This window comes from Apaloderma vittatum, unplaced genomic scaffold, assembly GCF_000703405.1.
Source record: "Apaloderma vittatum isolate BGI_N311 unplaced genomic scaffold, ASM70340v1 scaffold29693, whole genome shotgun sequence".
In the NCBI taxonomy this organism is placed as follows: domain Eukaryota; kingdom Metazoa; phylum Chordata; class Aves; order Trogoniformes; family Trogonidae; genus Apaloderma; species Apaloderma vittatum.
Window position 1 is genome coordinate 26,872 of NW_009708134.1, and position 17,825 is coordinate 44,696.

Below are 17,825 nucleotides of genomic sequence, written 5' to 3' on the forward strand. Positions count from 1 at the left end.
TTCAAAATTAGCACTTCAAGAAATGACAGAATGAAAACAGTGCAAAAAAATTTATCATCATATTGACCACCTTTCTGCTAGAACAGGGTTCCTTCCTCAGATAATTTTTCTAGTACTTTTTCCTGTCTAGTATAAATATATCTATTTAAGGTCCAAACTGTCAAACCTTGTTAGCATTATGCATGTATTTGAGAATAGGTTCTGTGGGGCAGAAAATTATTAATCTTTATTTTGATAGAACTACAAGTGTCTCTTTTCATTTATTTTAGTGATCTTCTCAGCTGTTGCCAGAGAAAACACTTTTTAAAATGTATTATTATTTCAAGCTGCAGTTGCTTGATTTTATTATTCTTAATATTGTGGTTTATAAAGATGTTACTTGTGATGCAATCTAAATTTACATTCTGGATTTTGACTTCTGTTCTCTGCATGGTTTCCAGCTATGTAGTATTTCCCAGAATATAAATGTAGAATTCAAGGGATTGAGCCTATCTTGTGTTTATTTTTTCCCTGCAGCTTTAGTAAACATGTCTGTTATATCCATTTTCATGCCTCTTTCTTCCTTCAGGCAACAAACTATTGCTTTTATTCGTGAGGCCTGAAAATAACTTGTGACAGGGATCTGATTATTTCTTTGTTTATTGGGACAGAAGTCTCCTGTAACTTTCTTCACTCCTTCTCACCACTTCAGTAAACCTATGATTTGTTTCATCATTTTCTCTTAATCTGTTTTCATACTGATTCATGCCTCATTTTCTGGACCCTCTAATTCAGAGCAGAACTCAAATGGCAATTCACTGGACAACTGTATCATTTATGAGGGCAACTGTATTATGAGTCTGTATTCATCATCAGATATCCCTGTTACTCATCACCATTGGCCATTCTACTCCTATTTCATGTTTTTATTCCACGTGTTCCCTATATTCAACATTATATTTCATTTCTTCATCATAGACCCAACTATACTTTTCTACATTGTACAGCATGTTGCACCACACCTCAGCCTTTGCAAAGCTAAAGGCCTCCCATTTGCAATTCCGTAGCTTTGCCCTGATCTCCTCTTCTTCTTTTATCACCACTGGCTGCCTCTCACATGCAGTGATGTAGTCATTCCCCAAACTTCCAGAGCCCACTGCGGCGGGACTTTGAACTTTGTGGTCTGGCGTGCCTCATTCCTTGCACCCTTGCATCTGCAATTCCTGCACCCTGGAGGGCACTTGTCACTGACGTGTGGATCACCCATTCCTCTCTATTTTTACCTCTTGTTTTGCACCTCTTATATGTTCAGGCTAAGGAAAGAAACAGGGCTTAACAGATATTTAAATAGCCATTAACATATGTACACAAGCTGGACAGCTAATTAGTGTGTGCAGCATCTGAACCTGATCCCAGCATGCTCCATGGAGCGCTGCTGTGTAATGGGCAACCGAAAAGGAGACTGAGTGTGCCCTGCTGAAGCTATATAGTTACCCTGGAAAAATATTTGAATAGATCCCCCCCTCATGCACTGGAGGGGATGTCCTGAAGAGGATGCTTATCTAGGACGATTCCTTGTGCTTCTCTTCCTGTCCAGACACTATTACATTTCTATTTCCTCTCTCGCCTTCTCTTTACTCATCCTTTCTGTCTTTTAAAGGTTGATGGATGTTATGAACTACAGACACTGAAAAAACATTTGCGCATGGAAGCTTCTTTCAGCATTCTTTGCAGCACTCATCCCCGTGACTTTCATGAGAATGAATAAGAAAAGAATATGTATAACATTAACTGGAATTTGGTCACTTGCTTCTACCAACAGAAATCCATAAATTCATAAAAACAAATATTTGCTGCATTTTTTTAGTTTTCAAAAGTCCATAGCAATAGTAAATCAGAGATTTTCTTCCTTGAAAAATCCTAAGTGCAGGCCAGTTTGTAAAATGACTCAACTCCTGTAGTATTGATTCAGCTCTCATAGATTTAGATGTTTGAAGCTGAGTAGAATATGCTATAGTATGTAATGAAAGATGATATATTTTTTGATCTGTGGTTTTTATTTGCCATTCACTGTAGATTTATGCCTACATATTTGAGAACATCAGATCGGTTCAGTTGGAGGCTTTACTTCTCTCCTTGCTGAGCATTGCAGTGCTCGTTCTTGTTAAAGAACTGAATGAGAAATTTCGTAAAAACATTAAAGTTGTTCTTCCCATCGATCTACTTTTGGTAAGTAGAAAATCAAATACCAGGATTTTTGCTTGCAAAGCTTTCAGTGGCTCAACTTATCTGCTGAAGTTTACTGTCATTACCCACGACCACACCTGCCATTTGTTAAATGGATAGCTAATTTTTATAGTTGTATGTTGAATGTAGGAACAGGAAAGAGTTTGGCTAAATAATTAAGAAAGAAAGGCCATAAGTTCCCAATTTGTATAATATTTTTCATGTGTTTATTACTTTTTACATAATCACAAAAACACGAAGCCTAGAATACCAAAGTGCAAGAAGTTTGAAATAAAAAGTGAAAAGTAACTGGCACATTGTAACTCCAGGCAAGTCTTGTGCTGGGTAGTTGTGGCTTAGATGTTGCTTGTCATTTTTCTGAGATGAAGTTAAATAGCTCTGCTATTTCTTTCTGTAATTTTATTTACAGTTTTTCTTTCACATGACATTTTCTGAATTCACATTAGCTATTCCATTGTAAATCCTTGCTTTAAGGGTTAAACTGTAGCCAAATAATCAGCATCAGGAGAGAAGGTTTCTGTTTTACTCTGGACCTCTAAAAGAAAAGAAAAAAATGGAGGGCAGGTGCTTTTCAGAGTGGATCGTCACAATTACTCTTCTCTCACTGGGAAAAGTCATTTGCAAATAATAATATTTCTTGGGCAAAATGTGGGAGAAGGAGGTAGCATGATTCTGGTCCCTGCTCTAAGATCTGCCTCTGTGTTACCTTTCAAGCAATACTGGATAAAACGTACCAGCAAACTGAGGTTCATGGACTGGAACCTGTGCCTATCCTATTGAGATTTGGGTGTTCATCTCATAAAAAGCATGAGAAGTGAATTTGATTCTCCTCAGGGTCAAACTTGCCACTTCCTCAGCAAGGTTTATACCTGCTGAAACATAAAAATAAGAGGCAGCTGCCTCTTCTGCTGTGTTTTGTGATGAAGCTGACACTGCCAGTCTGCATTAGACATGCCTGGAGAACATCAGCTGAATCAGACTACTCAGGAGCACCTAAATTATGAACTATTTTAATCTCCTCACATGGGTCTGGGGTGTCTGCTGCACATAGGTAGTTTGGACGCTGATTAGCAAGGTTCCTGAGGCTCTACGACTTGTACAGATCCCTTTTATTAACACAGAATGTACAAACTCCACTATAGTCCTTCAGCCACAAAAATGATCAAAGGACTCGAGTGCCTCTTCTGCAAAGACAGGCTGAGAGAGTTGGGGCTGTTCAGCCTGGAGAACAGAAGGCTCCAGGGAGACCTTATAGCGGCCTTCCAGTACCTGAAGGGCACCTACAGGAAAGGTGGCAAGCGACTGTTTACAAGAGCTTGTAGCAAGAGGATGAGGGGCAATGGTTTTAAACTAGAACAGAGTAGATTTAGATTAGACATTAAGAAGAAGTTATTTGCTATGAGGATGGTGAAACACTGGAACAGATTGCCCACAAAGGATTTGGACTAGATGACCTTTAAAGGCCCCTTCCAACTCAACACATTCTATGATTCTATGATCTTTTCTAAATTCATTATTGTGTCCAGGTCCTGTTTTCTTCTGACTCTATTCCATATTTGTAAAATTTTTCTTGAGAATACTTCTCTGTCACAGTAGATTGATCTAAGGACAAATGCATTAGAACTGTCACATGCTTAGGTCTGGTAATAATAGGGACCATGTGAGAATCTAAAAGCGTAACATCTTTTTCTGTGTTGAATCAATAGATAATTGCTACATCTGTTGCTTGCTACTATGCTGATATGGAGTACGTCTGCGGGCTAGAAGTTGTGGGACATATTCCTGAAGGGTAATGTGGTTTCTATTAGCTTGTGGCCTTTAAATGTGTTTCTTTCTGAGAACAGTCTCTGAAGTGGTCAAAGTAGTTTTCTGAAATAAGAAATACCAAAACTCTATTATGTTCATTTTCAACCTCCTCAGTTTCTCACAGTTCAACCCCATGTTAACAAGCTATATTTGTATAGATATCATAATAAAAATGCAGACTTTCTTGACCATTTTCATAGCTTTTTTATTACTTTATGGAATAAAAAGTAGGTACTAAGTACCTGATGGTGGGTGATGGATGTATGACAGCAGGGCAAAGCACTCCGTACAAGATTATTGCAACCTCCCTGTGATTATAGTAACAGAAAGTACTTGTAATGAGATAAGGCTTGTAGATTACTACACTTCATTCTTCTCCACTTATGAAGTAATTTTAGAAAATGTGGTTTCTGAGGAAATGTATGGGATTTAGATATGCTTAATCTGGAAAAAAAGCATTCTGACTATAGTTACCGATACATTTTATTCTGTGACCTTAAAGACAAGGAGAAAAAGATATTCAGTATAATTAGCTGGAAAGAAAAATTAGATCAGATGTCAGAGAGAATGTTCAAACTCTATAGGTTTGTTTGTTGTGTAATCTACCCTTCAGAAATTGCAAGGTTTCGCTAAATTTCACAAAATACAAGCCCAAGATAGCATGAATGTATGTGTGGTAGCTTGCATTGCTAGAAATAAAATATGGGAAGTTGATGAGAAAGAAAAATGTTTCTAAGTATTTACGACATGCTATTGCATGCTATGTATCTGATATTAAAACATGGCTATGTGCCCTTTTGATATGTGTTATAAACAATTAAATTACATTAGTGCAGCTTTAATCAGAAACATATTTTCTGTCTAACCTTGCATGATAAGATTCTGGTGTGTGAAAAACCTGAAGCATGTAGTTTTAGGCATTTACCTGAAATATCTAACTGAGCGGAGAGGGTTAGAAACCTTAGGAGCACAAGTTAGCTTTTAGATAGTGTGATTGTTGCTCTGGAGAGACCTAAGTTTTTCTGTGGAGTACAGAGACAAGCTGGGGTGGTTCAGTTCTTAACTGAGGCATCATTGCAGTCCCCTTTAGAAGATCTCCATTACATGGAATAAATGTCCATACAGTCCATAACCTACAGGAATACCAAATTGTTTAAAAAGATTTAAACTAAACATTACAGGAAAGCCAACTATAAAAAGAAAATATATGCAGTAGAGCATTTATTGAGCATTACAAAATTAGAGAATGGTTGCTGATTTTATATGTCAGTGACAGAGCTAATTTGTGAGGATTCCTTCATAATTTCTGAAACTGAAGTTTGCAAATGGAATACTCCATCTGAAACTGTTTCGTCTTCTTCCACAAATTCTTCTCTGCGGTTCCCCACAGACTGAGATCCTATTAATCTAAAATACTGAAAAATGTCACCTCACAAGTATTACAGAAATTAGTGGTGAGAAGATTGTCTCTCTTTTATTTTCATGCATTGCAGGTGTATCAAGGGTATATACCAAGCTTTGTAAAAAGGACTATCTTTATTTTTCATAGGTTACCATCACCGAAAACACCACCCATGAGTGTCCTGCCTGAAGTAGTCACTGAAGCTTTTGGAGTAGCGCTGGTTGGTTATGTAGCGTCATTAGCTCTTGCCCAAGGCTCTGCTAAAAAGTTCAAATACACTGTGGATGACAACCAGGTATAGCTCTTTCTCCTCACTGTCAGGAAGCCTTGAAATTGCTTCATCATTTTGGAAGTCTATTCTAGATGAATGCCCAGTAGAAAAGTGTACGTTCCATATTGCATCCTAAAGCCTTCCGGTGATTACAGAAAAACTCAAAACACCTCTGCAGAATACCTGAGCTAATTGAGCTGCACTTTTTGGAGAAGTTCATCCTTCAGGATAATCTCATAATGCTGCATTCAGGGCTGTTGGATGTTAATGCTCTAAGATGAGACAGCTTCTCCTCTGGCAGCTGAGGTCCTAAATGCAAGCTAAAGTGTTGAACCAGCCACCGATTACAGAAGAAAAGCCATTCTAAAACCAGACCAGGTACTTAAAGCCCCAGGACATATCTGATGTTATAAAATGAAGGCTATGCAAAGTAGAAGTCTCATTTGAAGTAAAAGTTTATTTGTATAAAAGAAGCAGGGTGGGTTCAGAGAGTGTTGCCAAATTTACAGCCATATGAGCTTTCTGTGCAGAGTTCCACTTTACAGTGGACATGCTTAAATGAAAATGGGATGTTACTTTCTGCACTATCCAACTGTTTGTCATGGTGGGTGGGTAACTCCAAGTCAACTGGAAATCCACAGAGACAAATAATTCAAGCACTGTAGTAAAAAACACTCGACTCCAGACAACTGGCAATAATGCCATGTAATGAAAATGATGCCTCCACCTTTCTCTTAAGTGGTTTGGGATAAATGACATAAGATTGGATGAAGAACAGTTGGTTTTGCAGCTGGAGGTCTGTTTGAACACCCTATCTAGACAGGTCAGTCTTTGTACATCACTCCATGTCCTTTACAACTCTTACATCATTGGAAAATATGATGGGAATGTTCTCATCCACTCAGATTTCTAAAACGTTTTTCAGAATGAATACATCTGGCCAAGAATTACTGTTGATGCTTCAAAGCCACATTTTCTAGGGAGCAGAGGGGATATGCCTTGAGCTGAATACAGGTCAGACCTCAGGGTGATAGGTTGCATTGGCTCAAAGGCATTAAATGGAATGCAGCAACCTTTATGTCTTTCTGCATATTTGGAAATCTTACAGCTTATAGAGTTCTATTACTGAGGTTTTGAAAACTATCTGTATGGATGTATTCAATAATAGAGCAAAAGAGCAAATCCTCCATGAGAACAGAGACTACAATGGCAGAGGGGCTGGTGTAGCCATATTGCACCTGGGAAGCAGGCATGGGGCTCAGCGTGGTGGCATGTGGTTGTATGAGGGTGTCTGGGGAGGGTTAAGGTGGTGCTGTCTCCTGCTGTGAAGACAAATTTAAGATCAGGTTTTGCCCTGGCTAGACACAGTACCATTTGTGTCCTAAGGGCTTCTAATAATACTGAGATCTAACACATTGCCCTCAGCAGTGAATGAGCTCCTTAAGCCTGGGGAAGAAGGCTGGTGCTGGATAGCCAGCTTGAGGCACCATTCAGCTAAGGCTGCAGACAAAAGGTTGCATCTTCACTTTTTTTTTTTCCTATAAAGCTTTGTTCAGACATATCTGCATTTTGACTGTGAATACACCACCAAATAACATTTGTAATGAAGGAGAGCATGCAGATAGTATTGCAACCATATTTCACTTTCACTAAAACATTCTTGAAAAGAAAAAAAATCAGTGGTTGTCCAGATCCCACTACTTGAGATTCTGGCCTATTAAAATCAGATGTGGATCAAGATGGAAATATTTTTGCTGAATTTCATCTTCAAAATTTAGCAGTACCATTTATTCTGTGAATAAAACGTACCTCCAGCTTTTGATGAACATGGTTCAAGCTCTATCATTCAAATTAGTTCTGAGTTGTGAGAAGATATATTATGTTGGGAGATCTTTAAAAATACGGCCACTCTTTGTCATTGCTAATATTTACATAGGGGACTCCTTTGTTGGCAAGAAGCATTGAAATGACAGAACAATAGGAAAAAAACATCTTCTATTTAACAACTTTGCAGGAACTTTTGGCTCATGGCCTCAGCAACGTGATTCCTTCATTTTTCTTTTGCATACCAAGTGCTGCAGCAATGGGACGGACGGCACTTTTATACAGTACAGGAGCCAAAACACAGGTAATGGGTCAGGGTGAATTATGTAGGAGAATTAAGGCTATGACACTGCTCATGGAACTTTATCGACTGTATTTCTACATTTCCCTTTTCCTGATTTATCCACTGTATTTCCCTATTTCCTTTTTCCTCTTTCGTGGGAAATGACTCTTCCCTGTCATTTTTAACAATCTGCATGGAATTGCATCTGATTAGCAACTGTCTTACTAGAAAAGCTAATGGTTCCACCTATTCATTTTTACCTGTTTAATTCAATATAAACTCTAAAGTCTGTGGCAATAAGGAGGTTAGGAGCTATGTTTTTATACACAAGCTCTTTCAGTTTTATGTACATCTGTCAGCGCTGTAACAAAACTGCCCTCTAATGGTGTTTAACAGATTTAATGGTATAGGCTAGAGTGATTTTTTTTAAAAAAATCAAATTTAATTTAGTTATTCTGATTGTCAAAATAAAGTGAAAGTATTTTTTTTAAAAAAAAAACAAAAAAACAAACCAACAAGTAATCTCCCAGTTTCTGCCTTGTGACATGGTGTGCTTGTCCTGTCTCTCAGTATACACAGAGTCCACAGAGATGACACTCGGATTTCTGGGGATTTTTTTGGGCTATTTCCTACTGTTAGAAATGAAACTCACAAGTTCTTATTGCAGTAGCTCAGAAAAGAAGGAACTGCCATTGGTGAAAATGAGATACAACGGACAAGGCTAAGTACAGTCTATAGGTGCTCTTTCTTCTTGACCGTGTCCCACAATTATCTCTCATGCAGATACCATACTAAGAAATGAGACAGAGCTTTATTTCAAAACTTCATATGTTAATGAATTCCTAATTAGCCTGCACAGTACTCAGAACTCAATTCATCATAATGAATAATTTATCCAGTAATAATTTTTAAAAGCATTTGTATGCAAATAGGTTAGCCACCACTTTGCTGTTAGCTGTTTTCTATCTTTGAGTTGGATTCAATATCATACCATGTCCTCTCATCTTCACAGATGTCCTATTTTATTGCCTGTTCACATACTGGTGGTACAACTTCCAGTTGTACTGCATTATTGCTTTTTCAAGGAATCTTTAAAATAACCTGAAGATCTATACCCAAAGATTTATAATCTGAAGGCATATGGGGTATCTCAGCACTTCAGTTCTGGTAGCTGTAGGCGAAGGCCCTGATGGAATATTATTCAATACATGAAATATAAGAAAACCCCACTCCATAGATTGATTTTAAGGAAGAAAGTACATGGTAAAAATAATAAGTATCTGCTTGGTTTTATTCGTTGTGTTTGCCGTACAGCAGAGCCTGCATTCAAAAGTTAGTGTGGCCATGGATTAGCACAATGGGAGTACTTCAGTAAACACAGAATTATCCCTCTTGCCTTCTTTTTGGAGAGTATCACATCCACTTAATTCTCCACTTTTAGGGCTGTCTTTTTTATTTTTCCTTTGCTTTTTGGGAAGGCAGAAAGAGGGAAAAGTTCTGTGTGACTTTACCAGCAGATTTTGTGTGCCTTTTTCTGTAAACACTCTGTCTATCCTTCTTGATGGTATTTTTAAGTACCCCATGGCTTAAATCTTCTAGTGTTTTAACAACTTGTCTGGTTTTGTTTTTAACAACTTGTCTCTTAAAATGAAACCTAATTATTCTAGTAAAGAAACATATTATCAATATAAAAATAAAGCAAGCATCTGTCTACTTATCGTCAAAAACCTTCTGTGAATCTGGACTGTCTTAATGAGACCAGAAGTTCTTCACTTTGTGAGCAGTCAGAGTGGATTAGGAGACTGCAGTTTTGCTGTAGTTTTCCATCAGATTAGTACCATATAATGCTGTGAAGAAACATATAATTCTTAAACCATATATTTGTCTGGATTCACGTTACATGAATTAGTTATAATTTTTAACACATCTATCTATCTATCTATCTATCTATATATAAATTGTTGCTACATTTTCAAAAGTAAAGTCCATCAACATTAATATGAAATCATTGATGGTTTCAGACTTAACACTACAGTTTCCTTCTAGTGTCCGTCCCAGTAGAAGAAGTTAGAGGTCTTCTCTTGTGCAAAAATGACAACACAGTTCTCCACGCAAAATTTTGGCTCATTGCTATGACAGATCTCTTATTTAGTGCAACATAGGGTGCATGACTATAAATATATTACAGAGCGAGAGTGGATACTGCGAAACTTTTGGGATAAGATACAGCACACACACACTTCATTTAATAACCAAGTGTGTAAGTGATGCTGTCAGCAGGGTCAAGCATGGGTGCTGAAATCTCTTCCTATGTTTTCACTGTAGTTGGCTGAAGGTAATAACCAGAGACTAAAACCAAAATGATATGCATCTGTAATCTATAGATAATGTTAATAGCTAACACCTGCAACATCTCACTCTTAACTTGGTCTACTAAATTTGATAATTAGTCCTTCTCACGCATCTAAATTTTGGTGTGGTTTTTTTTTTTTGTTAGACTGAATGATTTGCTTGTTTATTGTTTTAGGTGGCTTGCCTTATCTCTTGTGTATTAATTCTTGTGGTGATGTATACAATTGGACCTATGCTGTACTGGCTGCCTATGGTATGGTACTTATCTTTTTGTTTTTAAGATTATGTCAAATATTTTCTATTTACTTAATTTCTTTCAGAGAAAGATAGTACCACTCCTAAAACACCTCTACTTTACTTCAATAGGAGAAAGAATAGTAAGGGCACAAGTCTCAAAATCAAAAATACAGAGGTTACAACATAATACCTTCAGATTTTACACATATATAGCTGTTTATATAGGCTATCATATAAGCATGTAAGAAAGCATTTCTCTTTTACTTACTTGTGGTACACAGTTTATGAAAAATATACATCTAGATTGCTGTGGATTTGTCAATTGGCAGTGTAGTAGAAATTATTGACAGCCCACAATCTTTCTTCAGGTCATGCATGCTATGTATGACTTTGCTTTTCAGATTGTAGACAGTGATCTAAGTTTAGTTACAGAAAGATTATGAGTTATTCTTATATCTCCGCCATCTTCTATACTAAGATTCTGTAAAGCAACATGGTGTGTTTTCACATAAGCTGTATCTAGCTTTTGATATTACAAATTAATAGTTAATTTTAACTAAAGGCATGTCAAAGATGCAAAACCAGCTCCAAAATTATCCATAATTCTATCATGTTTGTACATGAAATTTTAATGCAACAGTGATTTAAATTTACTTTGTGCAATTGTTTACATAATGTCACATGAAGGTTCTCACTTTTCAAACGTAGATCCTTTTATAGCTTCTTTTAGTAAGGACACTTCAAGAGGGGTGCACAATATGTCCCTTTTCTTGCTATACTGCTTTCTTTATTTCATTTTTTATATGGTTTATATGTAAATTTTGACTGTTTTCCTGTAGACTTTTTTCCCACACTTTAAAAAAACTTTTTGTATGTTGCTTTCTTGACGTTTTATTTCTTTTCTATTATGCTTTTTCAGCCCTCCCTACCTATGCACTGCAAGTCCATTCCTTTTTACTCATCTTTTTTGGCTCTAGATGATTTCCAGATGATCCATCGCCTTCGTCTTTCTGATTTGGAGAACAATAAATTATTTTCTCTGCCTCAAAGCTAGTGGATTTCTTGCTCTAGATGCCATCTCTAGGCAGTGGAGAACGGGAAATAAAAGTCTTCACAGTGTAGAGGTTGAGTGCTGATTTGCATCTGAGACCCCCAGATTATGGTAGAATGTGGTTGGTTTGGCGATGCACTGAGAGCATTGGGAAAACCTGACAATCCTGTCATTCTTCTCACAATCAGATTGCCTTCAGGAAAAAGTAAGATATTGAGTTTGATACTGCAATGCTTGTGTCACAAGGGCACCTGTGCTTATTTTATTTTTGAAACACTAACTTCACTTTTTAATAATTTAATTATAATATTGACTTAAATTGAAGAAAGAGCATTTGTTTTCACTAACATTTCTGCAAATGGCTTTTGGTTTTTATTCTTTTGCAGTGTGTTCTAGCAAGCATTATTGTTGTGGGCTTGAAGGGGATGCTAATGCAGTTCCGTGACTTAAAAAAATACTGGAATGTGGATAAAATAGACTGGGTAAGTGAATCTTAATCTAATAAGAATTTCCTGAGACCCTTTCACAAATACCTGCTAAATAAACCTTAATATTTCTGTGGCCCTAGAAGAAATAAGTGCAAGCCATTATTATCGGGGGGTTAGTGTGCTATCAGCTTATTATCTGTCTCAGAATAACAGCATCTGTAATGTCAATTTTATGAAAAAATGGAATTTTAATGAATGATAAAGCATCAAACCTAATTTAATGCTGAAGATGTGTATACATCTTTACATAACCTGATGACAGATCAGGCTAATCTGAGCAGATGTGTGTCTAATTTTATATGCCTTCTCTAGCTGGTGAGCATTCTTTTGCTACTGTAGTATTATTGAAAAGATTCTGGTATCTTTGTCCTCTGGGGATATGGAATGATCAAGCAAGATGAACAGAGCTGGAAACACTAGACATGCAGAAAGATACATGTCCTAGGGTGCTGTAGGTAAATTGCCTTAAGTCTTTCAGATTTTGCAAACAGAATATTGTTTTATCATAATTAAAGATTCTGCAGTATGAGGGGAGGAATACATCAGAAAAAGCAGAAAAATGGAAAGAGACATACTAAGAAAACTTAGTCTAATGCAAAAACTGAGTAGTCTGACATGCATTTGCGCAGAATTCCTAGCAAATATTAAAGATGTTCCATGTTTAGGAAGACTCTTAGATTTCTCTTCTGAGAGAGTTTCCGAGTGTATTGGCACATTAGTGGAACCAAAACCATACTGACATCCCACAAAGCTTTGGAACTTCTGTTAACAAATATTCAGAAAAGGTATTCTGGCCATATCCTCCTTTTCTATGGTGGGAGATATAGGTCACTGGAGGTAATATTTGACTTTGTTGAACTCACCCGTGACTTAATATTCTACAGCAGTAATGGTAAGTCTAGACTGAATAATTTTTTTTTTTACTTTTTAAATAGAGTACTGGATATCAGTATGGAAAGCAAGGCTAGGTAAACAACATCAGGTTTGGCTATGTGAGATTTTTTTAATTTTCATAAGAAAACCTAGAATTATTTTTTCTTTCTCTCTCATCCAGAAGAAAAACTCTCATGATGTCTTACGTTCCTCAAGCAGAATACCTCTGAAAATATTTTCTACTCTATTGTTGTACTCTATAGAGTTGTCCTCTATTTGGTCGTCTTCTTAACCCATATTGCCAGTGACACAAATGGTAGATAATATGGATTAAGAATTATTATTGGGGACAGTGGATTTAAGAAATTTGTTATGGGAGAGAGAAATGGTTTCTCTCTCAGTGCATTGAGATAATAAGTAGTTAAATTTTCTAGCAAGATATTCTGGAATCTCACTAGACTTGATGCATCTTCACAGATAGACTAGCCTGATTGATCTATATTTTTGTTGTTTGGGCAGAAAAGAATGGGTGAGTAGGTGGTTATTACGTCTCCCACATTTGTCATTACTTCTGAGAGAGGTTGTAGAGAGGGGGAGTTTGCTGGATTTATCTTTTTGATCGAAGATACCTGAATAATGATTTATCTTCAAGTAGTTGTACCATCAGTTCTTAGCCTGACAGGGTAAATCATCTTGCTTTAAAGAGCATAATCTAAAATAGGGCTATAAACATTGATCTTAGATTGCTGCCTGGTCTGAGGAGCCCCACCAAACCCAGTGATTTGAGTAAACACAGCAGTGTGGATTTTGGCCTGAAAGGACTCACTCAAGTAATTGACAGCATATTGAAAATGCAGCAGTTCCATTACCCAGGTTATCCAAAGTGTTTTGAAGATCGAAACTCTAACAAAACATTTGGAAATAATTAGCAGCTCTCCTTTCTGGAACTGGTTTTTTGAAGGGTGTGTGTCGTGTACCACAGAAGTCAGGTTTGTTATGCTTATATGTCTGGCAAGTGATAGTGCATAGAAACCGAATATTATGGAGATTTACCGCCCTGTCCAGAGGGGGTCCAGAGAGGGTTTTCCATAGAATTTTGGAGCTTGCTAGTGCAATTTCAGGCATTTTTAGAAATTTTCATCATATTTTCAGGAGAAGGATGGCCTTTTAGATTTTCTCAGGTATTCATCACATCAGGACCCTGATTCATGAGAGGACTCTGAGACCTCTGAGGGTTTTAGTATATAAAAATATTTTCACAGAGTAGGAAGCCATCTCTTTTATGATAATAATTTTACATGAATGCCTCTATCTTATAACAGCCTAGGGAGGTTTTCTATCTTTCCTACATTAGTGAAAATGCTACCCTGAGCTGTAATAGTTTTACTGCACTTAGCCAGATGGGAAGGAATTTTCAACTACTTAATCCACTGAAAGTATGACTGCCATACAAATTCTTTTTAAATAATAGTATTTATAGCTGTCCGTCTGTCTCCAGGGCAGTTTGCAAACAAATACCCTCTTAACCACTGTGTATGTAATGCTTATGAAAACTTAAAGAACTACCACACCACTTTGCTATTAAGCAGTTCCTGCTCAATGGCTATGGTCGTCTTCACTCCAGCACTTGACTCGTAAGATTTAATGAAGCATGCCCTGAGGATGTATGCATGCATCAGTCATTTGTCGTCAGAAGGACATAGCAGCGTGGGCATGTTGCTTGGCTTCCTTGGAGCCAGACCCTCCTTCAGGACTCCAGCATTTTCTCTGCCAAGGCACTCCCTGAATGAACAGGACTTAAATAAGATTTGGCCATATGTTGATGACCACAGCATGGGCCTCTACTTGAGCAAGTCATCACAATCTCACATTACAAACAGTATGGAGGTGGTCAGTCAAGTCATGTTAGGGTATGATTCATCTCTTTCTCAAATAGGCACCAGCATACTCAGGTAGTAGGTAGAAGAACTGCACCTTAAATTCCAGTCATTCTGATAATGGAATCTTATGGTGAGAATCTAGACAGCTCACTCAGCTGTAGACATTTGTGTGCAGATAATGACAAGTGAAATGAACTCTACCCATTCAGGCAATAGCTCTGTTTGCCATGAAAAGGGAAGTTTATTATCTGTTTTCCAAGTGGTACAGAAACTTTTAGCATCACAGTAGCTTAGTATTGCATTGTTTAGCCATTGGCTCAGAGAGTGTTATCCCACTTCTCCTACTTGCATGCTTTTTTTCCCACCAAGTTCCCGTTTCAGACTCATCTAAGTGGTGGATGTGTAGCCCCCATGGAGTGAAAAGGTCTAGATGGAAACACATCATCCACAGAGTTTTGGAGGCAACTGCTATATGCACACATCACTATACCTCTCAATGTTTCCAACGCTTTCCAATATATGCTGGATTCAACATAAATCCATATCTTCTGCTTGATTCTTTCCTTCCTATAATTTTTTTTAAAATAATACAGTACAAGCATACTTGGAAGGTGGAGATTTTTTTTTGAGTTTTGAGACTAACATATGCATATAACACATTATTGCTAAGATTTGAAGAATTATTAGATTCTATCTGTTCTGGAATACATAATAGCTATGTCGAAGTAAGTTGCCAAAGAAAATGTTTATATTTTTATGACTTCTTTGTTGAACCTTGCAACAACCCATGAATTAAAAAAATGTCTATCACATCAAGATAACTTTCTACAAGTTTCATGCTACCTTTCCTAATAAAAGTACTGACTCCAGGCCAATACAAAGCACTGAAAGGGTGATTGACAAATAATAATATGATTATTTTGGCTCATCCTCTACAACAACAGCAGTCTCTGGTTAGAGTTAAGATCTAAGTTTCTAAGTTCCTAAAGAGGTACTCAATTAGCCTTCTCAGTACTCAGCAGTATTTAAACATTTTTGGCTTTGATGCTTCCTATGTAGACTTTGTTTTGGGTTTTCTGCTTTCGTATGAGATGGAAGAATTTTGCAGGTCTTGCAGCAGTGGTTTAGTTAGACATGATGAAGTTCAGGTCCGCAGCTGAAGTAAATTGCTTGATCTCAGGTATTGTCAAGGGTTCAGACTTATCAGAATGTGCCAATTCTTGATCCTGCTCGAATTTCAGGTTGTAGTACTTCTGTCAGCCCTTTCATGTCCAGTAAGCTCCTTTATAAATATATATTGGATTCGTAAAACATAGAATTACTTTCTCACTGATTCATCAGAACTCAGTGCTTCATTCTCATAAAGGTATTCCTTGCAAATATATACACAACAATTTTTATAGGATGTCATTTTAAAATAAAACTGGAGTTTGAGCAATGTTTCAAAGAATGAACTACCTCTTTACCCAGCAGCAGTGCTGTTGGAGAGACTGCAAAACCTTTTGGTAGTTCAAGTTTTTGGTAGTTCAGACTTTTGAAGATGAGGGAGGAAAATGTTTCTCAGTTAAGTCATGTAACATTCTGTCCTCTGTGAAGCACAATTAGTATAGTTTGACTTACATTTTATAATCATAAAATAACAGTTCTGAAATCTGCTCTAGCAAAATTCCCGTGGTTAGGCTGAAAGTATTCTATTGTCTCTGGCTTTTCTGAGCTAAGTGAAAGCAGCAGAAAGGATAATTTTAACACTGATTGTGCCATTGTGATGTGATCTGCTCCTCTGCAAACACTAAGAGGAAGCACTGTAACTGTTGAAATGGGCACCTGTGGAGATCAGTATATCCAGAGGAGTGAAAATACTTTCCGTTCTTCTTTAACACTTTTTATAAAAAGATTAGAAGGCAGTCTTTGTTCAAGGTTCCCTTGAAAAAAGAAATGTGTGCTGACATTAGGTTGCTATAAGAAATCAAGTAATTTGCACTCTTCTCTTTTTAATTGTAAAATCTGTATATTTCTTAGCCATACACATCACTGTAGTACAGAAATACTACATTCAGTTTAGAAAAAAATTAAGAAAAAAACCTTGAAATGTTTAAAATCTTCCACTGTTTATTTTAAATTCTTTTTTCAAAATGACTTTTGTTTCAAATACGCTTCTTTGAATTTTTTAAAATAATATTTAAAATCAATCCAAAGTTTTATTAACCAAATATTGAAAGATGGAGAAGTAATCTTAAGTCTCACCGTTTCCATGTGAAGAAATTAATTCCCTGATAATATTTATTTATTATAGATTTGGTTCAGTCAGCTGTAGTCTGATAAATGCCACTTTTAATTAATCTGCTTGTAAATTATAATTCTCATTTATACAACTAGCGGCATAAGAGGTCTCCATATGTGACCTTTAGGTACCTCATTGTGTAAAAGGAAAGAAAGATTTAAATGTGCACAGTGAAGAAGATGACAAAAACTTGCAGTGTGAAAAAATAAAATACAGGTTTTACAAAACAACTAAGTTTATTCTGAATTATGCTGTTAGCACTACTACATATGCTAATTTAAGTACCTCTGAAAAGAAACTGTGAGCGTTGGGATGACTAATGCCATGTCATACATGTTTTCCCATGGGGAGACATTATTTTCATTGCCCGTTCAGTCTTCAACATTTGCCTGTTCAAAGATCCAAATATTCACCTCTTAGTTTTAAAAATCTTTATTTCTGATTCATAAAATGCACATTGTTGCAAAAATTAAAACTAATCCGTCTTTCTGTTTCCCTCCTTAAAGATCATATGGGTTAGTACTTATGTGTTTACAATATGCTTTGCTGCTAACGTGGGACTATTGTATGGCGTCGTCTGCACTATATTAATTGTGATTTTCCGCTTTCCCAGGTGAGCAATGATTTATTTAAATGTTCTAGTAACACATTCACTATTATGTCTTCTTTCTGGCATGCTGCTTCACAGTTGGGATAGACGTACAGCATACAAAATTTCACAACGAAATTTCATTCTTTTAGTTGCAGAAAATTACAAGATAAGACGATTCAGAAGGAAAAGTGCGTTTACTGTAGGCTTAGGAACTCTAAAACATTTAATACTATGGTGTTTTTTCTGATTTCTCTTAGAA

The 17,825-nt window shown here is 36.7% G+C and overlaps 1 protein-coding gene across 1 annotated transcript in view; it reads left to right on the plus strand.

The window, feature by feature from the left end:
* SLC26A7 (solute carrier family 26 (anion exchanger), member 7) overlaps positions 1–17,591 on the plus strand; it is a gene marked incomplete at its 5' end in the record, with an annotated part of 34,952 nt that extends 17,361 nt beyond the window's left edge. Inside the window, 7 exons of the mRNA XM_009866440.1 lie at positions 2,056–2,208; positions 3,933–4,015; positions 5,582–5,729; positions 7,720–7,833; positions 10,340–10,417; positions 11,839–11,934; positions 17,481–17,591. Of these exons, the coding sequence (XP_009864742.1) occupies positions 2,056–2,208; positions 3,933–4,015; positions 5,582–5,729; positions 7,720–7,833; positions 10,340–10,417; positions 11,839–11,934; positions 17,481–17,591 (783 nt within the window). The remainder of the gene's footprint in view (positions 1–2,055; positions 2,209–3,932; positions 4,016–5,581; positions 5,730–7,719; positions 7,834–10,339; positions 10,418–11,838; positions 11,935–17,480) is intronic.
* Positions 17,592–17,825: the final 234 nt, after the last annotated feature.